This window comes from Drosophila ficusphila, unplaced genomic scaffold, assembly GCF_018152265.1.
Source record: "Drosophila ficusphila isolate 14025-0441.05 unplaced genomic scaffold, ASM1815226v1 contig_286, whole genome shotgun sequence".
Lineage (NCBI taxonomy): Eukaryota > Metazoa > Arthropoda > Insecta > Diptera > Drosophilidae > Drosophila > Drosophila ficusphila.
The window spans coordinates 9111005-9127557 of record NW_025064189.1 but is presented as its reverse complement, the minus strand read 5'-3'; the positions used below and the strand labels follow the sequence as shown (position 1 = coordinate 9127557).

General features: G+C 40.1%; 1 protein-coding gene across 8 annotated transcripts in view; it reads right to left on the bottom strand.

The window, feature by feature from the left end:
• Nucleotides 1-16553, bottom strand: part of LOC108099269 (protein nutcracker) — a 91885-nt gene that overhangs the window by 54457 nt on the left and 20875 nt on the right. For 5 of the 8 annotated variants that reach the window (XM_017202650.1, XM_017202668.1, XM_017202676.1 and 2 more), the window contains exon 2: nucleotides 11045-12045. The exons of the other annotated variants lie outside the window; for them this stretch is intronic. In XM_017202650.1, coding sequence (XP_017058139.1) covers nucleotides 11045-11858 — 814 coding nt within the window. In that variant the 5' untranslated portion in view covers nucleotides 11859-12045. The remainder of the gene's footprint in view (nucleotides 1-11044; nucleotides 12046-16553) is intronic. 8 annotated transcript variants of the gene reach the window in all.

Here is a 16553-nt window from a genome sequence, read left to right as displayed (position 1 = left end):
CTTTGCCATTTTAGTCACTCATGCCGGGGAATTTTCCCAGGGGACAGCTCTTTATTTTTCCAACTGGACAAATATTTAAATTCCTTCGTTGCTATTCGGAGCTCCATGCCAGTTTGCATTGGGAAATCTTTTGGACAAACAACTGATGTGGGGAAATAGTAGGAATACACATGGAAACACAAGTAGGGAATGAAGATAGGGTAAAGGAAAATCAACAAAAACAGCGCAAGATATGTCGCCTCATTCCGCAGTCGTACCCCCGAATCCCGCCCACTTTTCCTGCCGTTGATGCTGCTTTTCAGATAAGCTTTTGGCATACATATGGACCATAAAAGAAACACCCACCCACACGCTGAAAAACTTTGAAGTGCTGCCTGCATTGAAGCGTTGAAATTAGGCTACCTGGGAAAACGAATAGGAATAGTGGGGCTGGGGGAAATACAGAGGCACTTTGAAGTAAAAGCGAGGCGGGGCCAACTGTAAAGTGCTCCAAATGGGCTAACAACTATTTGGCTTCATGATCTTCTTACCATAACTGGGCTTCTCTCGCTGCGAGTGCTCCAATTGTGGTCAATTGTTGGTCAACAGCAGCCAGTTACATAATAAAAACCAGGAAAGAGGCGAAAAAAGAGCGACATCTTTAAGTTTGCTTCTGGTTTTGTGTATCTCGTGGATGCGTGACACTTGAAGGGAATTACTTTTGCCAACAGCAGACGCCCCACAAAGAATAACAGCGAGGAAAATCTTTGACTCATTTCGGATGGCGCCAACAAAGAAAATCGGCAAGAGGCAGGGGGAAATTCTCGGAAAATTGGGTGACAAGTGTTCGGGGTGGAATATATTTTCTTACAAATAAATAAACTATTCAGAGTATACTCTTTATAATAAAATAACAAACAAATTTAAATTTATATTGCTTTTATTCACATCCCAAGCAAACAACTAATTTGATTTTCATTCTGTTTGCTATTTGTTTTCAAGTCAATTATTCATTTGGCTGAGAAAAATGGCCATATGCATCATATGCTTCCCACACAGCAGTTAATTAAATTCGAAAATAATATTGTTCCCACCCAAAAGGCTGCAAAACCAGCATACCCACTCCCTGACCAGCAAATTACACATCATCAGAATCTCAGCACGAGACCAGAAATTGTTAAGGCGAAATGGCAATTTCAGACGCGTCTTCCCCAATTTCCGCCGCTTTCCCCCCGATTTTTTATGGCCCAAAGGGAAAACCAAACACAAAATCAAGCAAATAAAGCACACTATATGCAAAAACACAGAAATAAACAACGCGGCCGACGTTGTCGTCATTATACCGATTTTATTTCATTTTTCTCTTAACGTTTTTCTGTGGGGACAAACCGGTTTTGGGAGCTTTGTGGACGTTTGAATGAATGCAGCTTCCAAGATTTCGGCTTATAAAAAAGCGTCAGCAAGTACAACAAAAACGAGTGAAGGGCGCGTCAAACACAACAACAATAATAACAAAACCAAAAGCCAAACAACGGAGAAAAAAATCAAGAAAAGTATTGCTATGCGAACGCGTGGAAAACGGGTTTTCGCGAAAGTTGTTGTCATTGTTCGTTCGTTGTTGCTATTATTGTTTTTTGCTGCTATTCTCGCTTGAGCGGCATTTTTACGGATACAGTAGTACATGGCTAAGTTGCACTTTTGCAATTTATATGAAATGATATATAAAATAGAAATAACTAGTCAAGTTTTACTTTGAAATATTGAAATATTTTCTCCTTTTAACTTTGATCAATTTTAAAAGTAGTTTAACTGACCAATTTGTGTTCCATTTAGGAGGGTTCCTCTGTGTTGGGTATCAAATTTTTCGGGGCGCCCGCCAGATTCGCTTGAGGCCAAAACCGAGACAGAGAGAAAACCCAAGAAATATGGCTGACTCTTGCGGGAAAAATGTTTTCTTCTCATTGTTGTTGTTCGAATGTTACAAGATAGGGGAACCTCAAAGTGGAAAAGGGGGGAAAAGGGGGAAAAGGGGGAAAAGGGGGAAAAGGGGGAAAAGGGGGAAAAGGGGGAAAAGGGGGAAAAGGGGGAAAAGGGGGAAAAGGGGGAAAAGGGGGAAAAGGGGGAAAAGAGGGAAAAGGGAGGAGGGAACCAGCCATAAACTGGCAGCAGATGAGAGACAAGGAGTAAAAGTATGAAAACATCCATTCGATATGCGCAGATAAATTATTTCGAACAAGAATTATGAATGTTCAAGTCGGATTTATGCAAAGGGTTCAAGAAGGATGGATTTTGGCTTGCATTTGCATTCCCAAGCCGAGGGAAATTTACGTGCTTGCATTCTTCTTTTATTCGAAAACATGTTGTTCATAGTTGTATTCGATTTATTTAAGTATCTTTGAAAACATAGCTCCACAAATTTAAAGTCCCACTCTATGTAAAATGTCAATTGGCGTGATCTACTTAAAAATAAACAGAAATCCCAGCTGATAACTACACCGCAAACACGAAGAATAACTATAACAACAAAACCGGACAGCTAACAATAACACGGGTGAATTTATTTGCACAACGTGATGTGCTCAACAATTTGTTAAAATAACACAAAAAAGGAGCTGAGAAAAAACCAAAAGCCGGGGAATTTTGAGCACCCAACAAAGTCAGAGATATATAAATTATTTCTACGACTTATCGCATGCAACAAAATGTGTATTTTGGTTGGCGAATAAATTAAGCCGGAGCCAAAGTGGAGTGAAAAATAGAAGACAGAGGTTGACACAACATGTCAAAGCTGAAATCCCACAAAAACAAACCCAAAGTTAATTACAACGAAAGCGAAGTCTGTTTTGGTGGTGGGACTTTTGGGAAACAATTGGTAAATCCCAGCTACGCATCACAGAATACAAAATTGGCTTATATCTACACATTGTTTTCTTATATTGGCATCGAGATTAAATCATTTCTTATTTTATAAGTTATAATTACTAGTTATTAGATCATTATCGTGACACGATATATAGCTTCCAAGCTGAACATCTCTAAGTTTAATCCGACGGCAGTAAGAAAAGCTTGGCCAAATGTCAGACAGGTTGAAGCCTTTGGGAAAAAGTGAAATAGTGACTGGCAAAGAAAAGAAAAGAAAAAGTGCAAGAAACTGACTGAAAATTAAATTGAAATTTTCTCTAATTTGCACCTCGTGGTAATTCATATAAAATAGATTGTGGCTCTTCTTTTGAAGGTTATTCGGCGCTAATTGAAGCCAGGCAAAGGCAATTACAAGCGAATTGAACGCGAATTTGTGGGCCCGGTCTAATGTCGATTTGATTGCAATATGAAGCCTGAAATTAAACGTAGTCGTGTGCAGTCGAATGGCCAAGTGAAAGGGGCTGAGATGGGGGACAGGTCACGCCTGGTGGCACGTCGTTGGGCACAACAGCAACGGCAACGGCAACGGCGAAAAAGCATCGCCACACCAGCAGCGTCAAATGCACATGCACAAAATTTTAAAATCGCATTACGTATACGCAACGTTGCGCAGCAAAGGGAAAACAGGGCGGGGGATTTGTTTATTTTCGTGTGTTTTCGTGAATGACGTGAAGCATTGAAGCAAAGCGTACTCGCAGCCAATGACAAAATCCGATTCACTTTACATCGCCCATCGATAGTTGTTGACATTGAGCCGAGCGACAGAGTTGTTCGAGTACAGAGATACTGATTTATCAAAGCTAAAAATAACAGTGAGTTGCGATTTCAACTATAAATAATGAACAAATAACAACAATGTGAAATTACATGATGTGCGGTTCTTTTTTGAATAATTTAAATAATTATTCCTGAATATCTATTTATATTTTTCAGCTATCGCTGTCACTTGCGCTTTATTGCCATCAAATTCCAATACAATATCCCCATAAATACCAATCATTGCTGGCCAACCTACTCACCTGCAGCGAGGTAATCAGAGTTCTACCAACAACCGAACATTCCTCGGTTGCAACTAATTGTATCCCCTTGCAGGCGCAATTCCCATTATTTCCCGGCAAATTACCGGCGTCTGTGTCAAAGTCAATTATGAAACCAATTTCAGAAATGATTCCCGGCTCCTCTGTTTCTCCATTTCTCTATGTTTCCCCATATGGAATACGGAGGATAGATAGCACGTAATTGGTCGAAATTCGTGTGGCTAACAATTGTTCAAATTAAACGGAGAAAGAGACTTCATGAATAATGGAATGGCAATGAATCATGCGATCGAACGAATGGACAATAACAAATTGCATATTAAATGCTTGTCCATAAATCGCTGAAGACTTTGCAGCTGCTTCTTTTTGTCCGCTTCAATAAAATCCCCCACACGCCCAGTTGAACACTTATGAAATGCACGCCGCTAATTGCATTGACATTTGACATCTTTCGAAGGGTTTTATAAATAGAAACGAACATCGTCATCGACTTAAATGGCTTGGGCAGCGGGCTAAACGAGGGAAACTCAAGGGTAAAGTCTGGAATTTGAACATTTGAATACCTTTTACCGTGAATTATTTTGTTCTTTTATTTCAAACCAGGTTCGGTAGCCTTTTGTCCGCCAAATCGAGTCAGACTTTCGCCAAATATTTGCTTACAACTTACAGGCAAAGTTGAAAATGCAAATAAAGCCCCCGAGCAAGACAAATAAAAGTTGTTTTTCTGTATTAGCATCAAATTTTGTGTAATAACCGAATGAATTCTGTTCGTGGGCCTTTGGCAAAAACAACACACTGAACTTCAATGTGAGTAAAAATCCTTCAACAATTTGTCTCTGCTGTTTAGCATTCGTTTAATCAGCTCGCAAAATAATTTGCAGAAAAGTGTGTCAGGGTTTTTAGCTTTGCATTGTTTTTAATTTACTTGTTGGTGATTTTCGTAGACAACAACAATGAATTGCTGGGATAGCTTTTCATTGAGTTCTCTAAAAAAGAACGCTACAGTTTAAGAGAGAACTTTGTAGCCATTGAAAGCATTTTAAAACTTTATGCCAACTAAATGAATCTCAAATATCAATATCTGTTAAACGAATCTTGTCAAATGCAAATTCACAACTCAAACGGCAAACTTTAACTAAAGTTAATTGATATTTTCTGCAATTGCTGCAAACAGTTTCTCGCATTGGCAGAACTTTGTCCGCATTTGAGTGGCAAACTTTCCAACTGTCAAATTGGCCAACAGCCAGACAGATAAGGGAAACCTGGGGAAAAGCGAGGGGGAAAATGGAAACTCAAACAGAATCCGACACCTGGACAATGTCTGGTCGGATGTCTGCACAGGATGATAATGATAATGACGACGTTGACGATGACGATGACGATGATGACGGCCAACGGAAGTGAGCAACAAACTTTGACACATTTTGCGCAGACTGTACACCGCCAACTTATTTGTCCAACCAGACAGAAAAAGACAGAGATGGACAAGCCAAGTGAACAAGGGACGGCGAACGATATCAATTTTGAAATGCCCATGGCTCCAAAACTCTTGACCTGCAATGCTGCAATGGCTTCCTTCGGCTGACAGCACTTGCAGTTTTAACTCATTAATTAAGAGCAGCAGCAAAATTAAGACTGACAGATAAAAATCTGAATAAATAAATGCACCGAGACAAAAACAGTGTTGCTAAGAAAAGGAAAAAATGACAGTTCCCAGTTTAAATTAATCAATTTTGTTAAATTCATCAACATTTTTCATTTGGTAGTTTAACATATTAATATTAATTTAAACCTAACATTTTTTCCCACTGCACTTTTCTTTTTTATACAAATTAAACTTTTTACTGCATTGCACATTTTCAGCCATTAACGGCGAATAAACTGCCATGTTTTTTGAACAAAGTTTAAGGTTCTTTTGACTGCAGAACTTCTGTGTTGAACTCTGTCGATTGACCGATTAACATAAACATTTTTCTGATTAATGGCCAGCGTGTTTGGCTTTGTGTTTCATTTGGTCTGGGTGCGGTCCATCCGCTCTGATCGATCATTGTTCGACGCCACTATGGGACATATTTTATATATATTGCCATATACCCATAGTATTCAGTGGGCTTTGGGCCAAGTTAGTGCCACTAAGCGAGCTGGCGAGGGTCATTACAGACCATAGTCCATTAATCATACTCCTCGGATCATCAATGGGTCATGGCTTCGATTTGTTGCCGCGTTTCTAACTCTATTGTCCAAGCTTTTTGTCCGAGAAGCTGTCAGGTAAATGTGTTAAAACGCTTTCAAAACATATTTAATGAAGTCTAAGCTGGGGGTTAAGCTAACTTTGGTTCCGAAATGAATAGAGTTGGAAGATAACACCAGGTTAAGGCAGTCGCATGTTTGGTTTAAATGGGATTTTATTCATGAAACTTTAAGAGTCTTTTACACCAGTAAAATATTGTGTACTACCCACTTAGATTTTAGCAAATACTCTTTAACTGTTTATGCATAGTATATGAACCCATCGAGCTATCTTTAAATTCCCCAATCGAGCGGCAAATAAACACTTATCAATCATGGGGAAACTCACGTTTTATGCAAACAATTCTTATCTTGCGATAGCTAAAGCCAGATTCCCCAAACAAAACTGAAGTCGAAGCAAAGCAAGAAGCGAGGGATGACTAAGAATGTCGAAAGAATCAAAGAACACGATATTTTATCGCACCTGGAAACCAAAGACCGCAGAACAAATAAATCTAAAAGTGCGAAATATTTCCCACCTTGCTGATGAAGTTGATCGTCAACCGTAATCATCGGTAATCATTTTCTACCCAAGACCAATTAACACTTCGGATTGAGCCCACACAAGAGACAGAAAAATAATTGTGAACACGCAACGAGGCTTACGTAAGAATCTCCAGATTGTATAATTTACGCCCACTTCCCTTCTTGCAGACGCTCCAAAAATAGGAGAATTTTAATCAGGCGAACATTTTGACGCCAACATATTGATTAATGCCGTTCGATTAGGGCCCCATAAATTCATAAAGGAAAGAGACGGAGCCAATACAGTGATATTCTGCCCCAAAGCGGCTGTCAATCGAAGCGTCATCGAAAAAAGGTGAGCCTGAGAACAATGAAAACTAAATTTGGAAGCCAAAAATTAAAGAGGGTAAAAGAGCGCAGGATACGCAGATTCCACCAGGTCTATTGTACAGTCCAATTTACCTGTCCTTTATGATGTATAAATAGCTCAAAGGGGGACAGACCTCGACAAAATAAAGCACACACAAAAACTGGAGAATTCTTGTAGCCCACTCTTTTTTCCACATTTACGTGTCAAGTTTCAAGCTTAACCCCTTGTTATTTGGTAGTTCCAAAAATTATTATTAAATTATTATTGAATCCCCCTGTTTACCTACTAATTTTTCTGTAAACCAAGTTTAATTTATTACATAAATAATGCACATTTTTCAAGACAAACTCCCCAGAGTTCCTCAATGGGTTAAAATGTTTACTCCTCGCACATGTGCACCCGTCAGACTTTGTTATTATTATTCCTGCCACCGTTTTGACTGCTCTGAGTTTGTTTTTGGCCGTCTTTCGGCTCTTGACTCCAGCCAACTCGACTCGCCTCCTCATTTCAGCACTCCACTTTTATAGCTACTGTATTTTTTACGGCTAATGGGCAGTAACTGTAGAACTGACAGCGAAATTGGCGTGCAAATTGAAAATAGAAGAAACCAGAATTGAATCGACTTCAATGAAATTTTAGGTGAAGCGGCCGACATTGTAAAGAGTTTATGGCCTGATTATGGATAGGCTTGCGGAGAAAAATATAAAAACTCTACTAGAACAACTTATTGATTTGCACAGCTGGCCAGAAAAATGTATCGACAAGAAAGGAAGCTAGCTTCGGCAAGCCGAAGCTTATATACCCTTGCAGTCATCAAATATTTCAAACAGAATATACAAAGCCTAAACAACATCGAAGCAACGACAACTTTTCTATTAATTTTTCATATTTTTGAATATTGTTCATATGTCAGCTATATGATATAGTTGTCCGATTTTGCTGAAATTTTATTTGTTATTCAAGAGTCGTTAGAAAACTCTATATTCCAAAAATCATGATTTTCTGATGAGAAATAAGGATGTTATCATTTTATTTCCGTTAATTCTATATAGATTTTTCGATCTTTCCTATAGAAGCTATATGATATAGTTGTCCGATTTTTATGAAATTTTTTTTATGAACCAAGGCTAGTTAAAAAACTTGATACTCAAAAAATCATAGTCGTGTGATGAAAAACAATGACGTAATCAATTAATTTCCTTTAATTCTATATATATTTTTTGATCTCTCCTATGGCAGCTATATGATAGAGTTATCCGATTTCGATAAAATTTAACCCGAAACTCAATAGTAACTAGAAAACGCCATGTGGAAGAAATCAAGTCGATCTGATTAAAAACAACGGCGTTAGAATTTTGTATTTCAATCTCTTGTATGGGAGCTATCCGATATAGTCGGCCGATCCGGCCCGTTCCGACTTATATACTGCGTGCAATAACTACACACCTTTTGGGAAAGTTTCAGCAAGATAGCTTTAAAACTGAGAGACTAGTTTGGGCAGAAACGGACAGGAGGACAGACGGACAGACGGACAGACGGACAGACGGACAGACAGACAGACGGACAGACGGACAGACGGACAGACGGACAGACGTACAGACGTATTTCGATTCAGATGGTGATGCTGATCAAGAATATATATACTTTAAGGGGTCTAAGGTGTCTCCTTCACTGCGTTGCAAACTTCTGGCCAAAATTATAATACCCTTTGCTCTGCAAGGGTATAAAAATGGGGAAAGGAGGTGCGGAAATTTTCCAGAAGATGTCTTGCCCGCCGGGGGAAATGAAATGAACGTTTGATGAATTGAAACGAAATTGGAAAACGGTTTCAGGTGGCAAAAGTGCAGGGGGATCGTCAGTTAGTTCGATTTATGCTTTATTGAAGGCAATTTGTTGTTTGCCTTTTTTCAGCCAGTAATTGAACATCGTAAATTGCCATCGCCCTCGGTTTTTTTCGATATTGATTTTACAATTTTAGCAAAAAGTCATGGGGAAGAATACACAAGTCACTTTTGGGGGAGATTTTAATTCGACGATCTGATGATGACCAGGCCTTATAAGCCGTTGTTATATAAATGTTTGACAGGCTAACACATCACATCGACAGCAACGAAAGTTACAACAAATAGCCTGATTAAATCGACAGCAATGCGAAATAAAATAATTGCAAAAATATTCAAGGAATGCGGCTAAGCCAAAAGCAGTCAGACAACAAAAACAAAACGAAGCTGAAACAAAGACGTTGACTTCGACATCGACACAGAAAACAATTTGATATCACTTTGCGGCTAACCACAATATATAAATAAAAACTGTTGTAACTTTAACATTTTTTTTAAATTTATTAGGCGATTGAATGCCACATAATATCATTTAAATCAAACAAGTTATTGGTGAATCAGAAAGTTATCTTTGAAAAAACCTGAACCTGTCACTTGTAAATCATTGTATTAATTTCTGGCAGTGCACTGGCTGACAAACACCTGTTTATACGGCCAACCTCCTCGCATAACCAGAGTGAATCATCGACTCCGGTTTGACACACTGAATTTGCCCACACTCCATCTCCTATCTGGTTTTGTTTTATTTTTCCAGACACGTGCCCCCAACCAACCAACCAACCAAAGGCAGACGCATTAAAAAACCATTTCAATTCCCCACTTGAACTTGAAATCTTCTGGCAGAAACTTAAAGCGAGACAAAGGCAGCGCAAAGCATTTTAATTGCATCTTTAAATGCCAATAATGTGAGAATCTGCCCGAATCTTTGTTAATTTCGCTATAAATAGACAATACCCTCAGTGTTTTTGCTTTCCTCGGCATTCCTCTCGACTCGAGTTAAGTTTGCTTTGATTGATGGGCCCTGATTATGAGTCACTCAACTCGAAATAAGTATTATAGAGAAATAGAGAAATATGTGGCGGCTGCGGTGAGATCTGCCCACTGGGTAAGTGGGTTAAGTTGGCCTCCCAGTGATTTGTATTGACATGTCACGGTAATCGGTAATCGGATATAGGGCAGAAAATATTGCGACGATGACTTGTTGAACGCCACAAAATGAGACTAATAAAATGCGGCAAATAAGCGAGCAATAAAATACGCACAACAAATAAAGACCATGAATCAAACTGTCCTCATTGATAAACGAACGCATGTATTTATTTATTTATTGTTCATTTCCTTTGGAAATATTTACATATCCCCAGAGTTTAAAATATTATGCAAATGCATAGTAAATTCAAAGCTCACGCAAAGGCACTTGACTGCTAACTAAATGCATTTTTGGCTTTATTAAAACATATGCTAACGAAGTTCAGCAGTAAAACAAATACTTTAAACTTCAACAACTGCAGGGAACTCCCCTCGCCTTTTTTAAAGTTTGTTTTTTACACTTCAATGCAGAACGGAAATGTGATTTTTTTTCCCCAGTTCCCAGTTTTTTTTGTCGTTTTTCGTTTTCCATTTCTGTTTGCCCGACGACGGGCCCCAAAATGGTTCACTGCACTTGACTCTGCGATTGTGGGCGGATGGAGAACATAGGAAAGGGGCGGGGCTGCGTGCGGCGGGGGATTGGGTTTGTCAACGCTTTTATCTGATGCCTAAAGCAAAACAATATGTCGATGAGGAGGGGAGGGCCAACGGCTCGGGCAGGGGGTCAGCTTTAATTCTTCTTTTGTGGGGGCTACACACATATCAGGTGTGACATGTGTGCTCAAACCGATGGAATGGGGAATGAATCCGATGGAGCGGTTCGAAGGGTGCAGCTCCAATAGAATGTCGTTCAACTTTAAAGTCAGGGAACTTTTCAAATCAGGATGGAGTTTAAAGGCAGATAAAATACCAAACAAATTCTATTATATTTTAAGGAGTTTAAAAACCATAGGAATTTTTTTCCCCTGGAATTTGCTTGCTAAACATATAAATTGGTTATCAAAACTCTTCTCTTTGATTCAGTTTAACCCACTAATAATCCCTGAACTTACCGCACTGCCCCCCATTCAGGGCCAGGCCATCCTTGACCGCCTGCTGCTGCTGCTGGGCGTTGCTGCTGTGCAGTATATCCGACAAGGACAAGGACGAGGCGATCAGCTGGCGCTTCTCCTCGAAGTTGAGGAAGTCCATCGAGTTGCTGCGCTGCGGAGTGACAGTTATGGTCACCGACTTCTGCATCTTGGCCACCACGCAGAGCTGTTGCTCCAGCTCCGATTGTCCGCCCGACTGGGCGTTCGGTGAGTCGGGGGGCGTGGCAGCCTGGGCGGAGGGATGATCGATGCCATCGGTGAGATCGGGCGGTGGAAGTTGCTGCTGTTGCTGTTGCTGCTGCTGTTGCAACTGCAATTGCTGCTGTTGCTGTTGCTGCTGCTGCTGGTAATTGTGGCTTAATTGCAGCTGATGTGGCTGATGCTGGCCGTAGTATGTGAATGCGGACTGCGCGGTGGCGGCGGAGTAGGAGGGTGGACCAAGAGGCGAGTGGGGCGGGGCATGGGCCACCCTAGAAGCCGCGGCAGGCGACAATTGGTAGCCACCGCTGACAGGTGAGTTTTGGCCATCGTGGCCATTGATGGCCGCCACCAAGGTGGCCAGGTTGTTGCGGCTGGTGTTGCCCCGCTGCTGCGCCTGGAACTTCTGCTGCTGCTGCAGCTGTTGCAGCAACTGCTGCTGCTGTTGCTGGTAGGCCATCGGCGGATGTTGCAGCGGCGCGCTGCTGTTGCCGCCGCTGTTGCTGTTGTTGCTGCTGTTGCTGCCGTTGCTGGCCGTCGACTGTTGGCTCTGCAACTTGTTGCTCCGCAGCGACATGATTGTGGGGCACGAGACGCCTACTTTACTCCTTCATTGTCACGTGACGTTGGTGGTGCGGTTCGGCTAATTGGTGGTTAACACGCCCGTGTGCGTGGTTTTCCTTGTTTTTCTCTTCGCTCACCCGCACTTCACTTTTCTTGTGTCACTTTTCAAGGGTTTCACTTTTGTTTCGGCGCCCTAATTGCTGCAATTAAAATGTGGTTGTTCGGCGGTTGTTGCATGTTGCTCGTGTTTTCTGGGCCAGCAGGCAACAAGAACCATTTGACACTAGATTCTACTGGCAGATATTCTAAGAATGTTGTGTTAATATCTGTGTTTATAGCGCTTAATGTGTCCTAATAGTTTTTTTATAGGCCCTTGGCAACGAAAACTACTGAATTTTCCTATAAATACATTATATTTATTTCACCTTACTCCTTTCAACACAAAACAAGAAAGGAAGCTAGCTTCGGCAAGCCGAAGCTTATATACCCTTGCAGTTACTAAATATGCCGAACAAAATACATAAAAGCTAAAGAGCATCGAAGCTATGAGGATTTTTCTATTAATTTTCCATATTGTTCATATGACAGCTATATAATATAGTCGTCCGATTTTAATGAAATTTAATTTGTAACTCAAGACTCATTAGAAAACTCTATATTCCAAACATCATTATTGTCTGATGAAAAACAACGAGGTTATAATTATATTTCCGTTATTTCTATATAGATTTTTCGATCTTTCCTATGGCAGCTCTATGATATAGTACTCCGATTTTTATGAAATTTTTTTCTCAACTTAAGAGTATTTAAAAAACTTTATGTTCCAAAAATCATGCTCGTGGCATTAAAAACAACGACATTATAATTTTTTTTCCATTATTTATATATATATTTTTTGATCTCTCCTATGGCAGCTATATGATAGAGTTATCCGATTTTGATAAAATTTAATCCGAAATTCAATAGCAGTTAGAAAACGCCATCTGGAAGGAGTCAAGTCGATCTGATCAAAAACAACGGTGTAAACATTTTTTATTTCATTCTCTTGTATGGGAGCTATCCGATATAGTCGCCCGATCCGGCTCGTTCCGACATATATACTGCGTGCAACAACTACACAACTTTTGGGAAAGTTTCAGCGAGATAGCTTTAAAACTGAGAGACTAGTTTACATAGAAACCGACAGGAGGACAGACAGACAGACGGACAGACGGACAGACGGACAGACGGACAGACGGACAGACGTACATACATATTTCGATTCAGATGGTGATGCTGATCAAGAATATATATACTTTATGGGGTCTGAGGTGTCTCCTTCACTGCGTTGCAAACTTCTGACTGAAATTATAATACCCTTTGCTCTGCAAGGGTATAAAAAACCTCTCATGTTCAGATTGTAAATGCATAAAAATAGGTTTCTCCTTTAAAGACCCTTATTCACTATTTATTTAATAGTCAATTTTGTGAGCACTTTTCCAACATTTGGTGCAGATATAAAGTAACACACAACAATATTCCTTGCATGGTTTTTCCCTTTGAGAAAATTAACTGAAAATGCTGCCAGCATTTCCCACAAATGCCACAAAAGCCACAGTAAAAACACACAAACTCAACCACTTGTCGTTGTCATCATCAAAAACGCTGCAATTGCTGACAGCTGGTGAAGATTTTCCGTGCACAAAAGATGGGGGAAAATAGAGTGAGAAACACACTGATGGAGTAGATGGAAATCCATCCAAGGAAATGGAGCATCATCATGTGCACTGCACCACTGCACCACTTGAACTGAAACAAAAGGAGCCAAAACGAACAGAGGGAAGAAGGCTCCAAAGGATTTCTGGAGGATGGCCAAAGGCAACAAAGGGAAGCGGTCGAGGACGAGGGAATCGAGGGGAGGCCACTCCAAATTGAAGTGTCCGTGGGGAAATCGAGTGTAACCAAGCCAAGAGGGTTAAGGAAAGGGGTAAGCACACTGGGGGAGCTACTTTCCGAGCCAATTTCCAACCCTTTAAGATAAACGAAAGGGTTAAATTATTGCGATAATCCAAGTGATTGTAGGAAAATCTTTAATAATCGCCAAAATGTTTTTATTACATTGCTTGATGGTTTATGCTCTGTTTTCAGATAATCTACTTACTTACTTTATAGTAAAAATGCAAGAAAACCCTTATCTATTCCACTAAATATTAGATAATAGCATTAGTAACATGACATATGGATTTATAACTTCACGAAAATAGATTTATGTGTAAAAAGTTAAAACCCAAAGTGCGAAAATGCATTTAAGTCCCAATGGTGAGACAAATCCTTTTTGCAGCTCAGACAAACTGAAATCCAAACTCAAATGGAAAGCCAAAAAGTTTCGCCGCAGAATTCCAAATCCTTTCTTCCTTTTCCCCCTTCAACAACCATGGAAAGGTCAAAGGGCAACGAGTTGAGCCAGCTCAAGTTGGAGAAAATCTTATTAGAATGCATATCGGAACGCAGGTAGAAGACTTCAGCTCCGTCGAAAGGTTCAGACAAAGATATGGCCGAGGAAGCAGGGAACAGAGAAAAGGAGAACGGAGACACGCAAAGTTCACAGGTAAGCGGAATTACGGCAAGATGATGATGATGACAGGATACACAAAAAGGGAACCGTCGAGGAATCGAAGAAAAAATAATAAACCTTGCACGACAGCTGGAACCGAAAGATATAAAGGGATTCCAGGGGAACACAAAAAGCGAGGGACCGCCCAGAAAAGATTATAACTGCGGCGAATTAAAATTCAACCTGCGTCTCTCTGCTGCTGAACTTGTTTTCACTTTTTCTTGATCTTTGAATGTCAACAAATTCCCTAACATGTTTTTCTAAAAATTGGATTTATTTATTTTAAAATCATGTGCTCTTTGGGCTTTTAAATAGCGCCACTCTTTTTAAAGGAATTTCTAAAAATATGCCTTGAAGCAAAGGCCCTTTTAAGCCTACTTTTTATGACCGCCTATTTAGGCATGTCTATATATAAATATTTTTTTAATTTCTTGCACGGTTTGCTGGCCCATAAAGTCGATAAAAAAAAGTAGAATTGGTAACCAGAACAGCGCTGGGCGAAATCTTGGCTAAGAGTAACAGTAACTAGGCTTTTGTGGTCCGCTGTCCGCAGTTTTGTGGTTGTTTGAGTTGCCTGTTCCAGTGCACTGACTTTTGGCTCGTTAGCTTCGATTCTGTTTTAAGTCGGCAGTTAGTTAACTTTTTTTTATTTAGTTTGTGGATTTGGCGCGCGACTCACATTAAAAGGCGGCCAGGCGAGAATTGAAGAGAGCTCAGGAAGTGGAGGAAAACGGGGGCATTTGTTGCTAAAGGCGGTACAAGTACACAAAAAAAAATAGTAGCTACATTGCCTTGTACATTCATGGTTGATTGACCCTATCTCTTAAATTTAAATATAAAAAATAACACCATTTGTTATTCCTGTAATTAAACACAAGCACTAAGGAAGTAAGTATTAAGTGCACTTTAAAGCCCACAATATGAAACTTTTTTATGTCGACATTTGTTTTTAATGAACGTCCATTGAAACAGAGTGCAAAAGAGACGGCGCCAAGAGAAGAGGGGCGATTAAATTAGCGAATGCGTTGAATGCAGGGGTGTGTGAAGGGGGGCTTAAGGGGGTTGAGGGTGCAACATATTGCATATTGCACGTTGCACATGTGGAACGACGCAAGCAACTTGCAACGTCAGCAGGCGCATATTAAAAAAAATATATGAGGAAAAGCTCCAACAAAGAGGGCCTATCCCCCTCTCACTCGCCGGCAGTCTCCGTCTCTTTCTCACTCGCCTTGTGGCAAGTTCATTGAACCTCATTTACAGTTCAGTAGTTTAGCGATTTTATTCTCATGGGAAAGAGACGGAAAAGCGGGCGAGTGAAAGAGAAAGACAACCGAGAGGGAGGCCCGATTTTCATTTTTGGGGCAGCTCTGGCTTTGCAAAAAAACAAAACTAAATACAGTCTGCCCGCTTTAATAAATAAAAGCCTACATTAAGTTTTTACCCAGAAAGTCAACTATCTCGCAGAAGGAAATTAACTTCAGTTTTTATTATAAATTTTATGAAAATTTCCAATATGTACTAAAAGTAGATCGAGCTATGGGAATATCCGGCTTAGGGAATTTCGACTGTATAACCAAACAATGGATTGCAAAAAAAAAAACCAAATAAATGTGAGACAAGAAAGGAAAGCGTTGGGAACAAAATAGTAACAAAAACTAATGCGATTTGCGGCAGCAACACCAGCAAAGGAAAAAACCTCCCAGATTCATGGATTTTTCGTTTTTCGTTTGAGAGGCGCCGCCAGCCAAAAGCAATCAAATCCAATTAAGAGCAAGAAAAAATCCACAGCAAAAACAGATAAAACTTTGGGGGCAGAACTTTTTTACTTTTCACAAAAAGTATGGTTTATGTAAAAGCACCGACAAAAATAACAAACGTAAAATAATAACAACTTCCAGCACACGCGACTTCATACAACAAATTTGTCGAACTCCATAAGGGAAACATGGAGGCAGAGATGGAGATGGAGGAAAAACGGAGGCAGCAACAAACAGAAAAGGCAATTCAAGCCGAAACAGCAGCAAATAGCAAAACCAACAACAATCAACTCTTTTGACCAGCAGCTGTCGCACAGTGGGCAATTAGGGGTAAATAAATTGTCAGATAAATAAATTG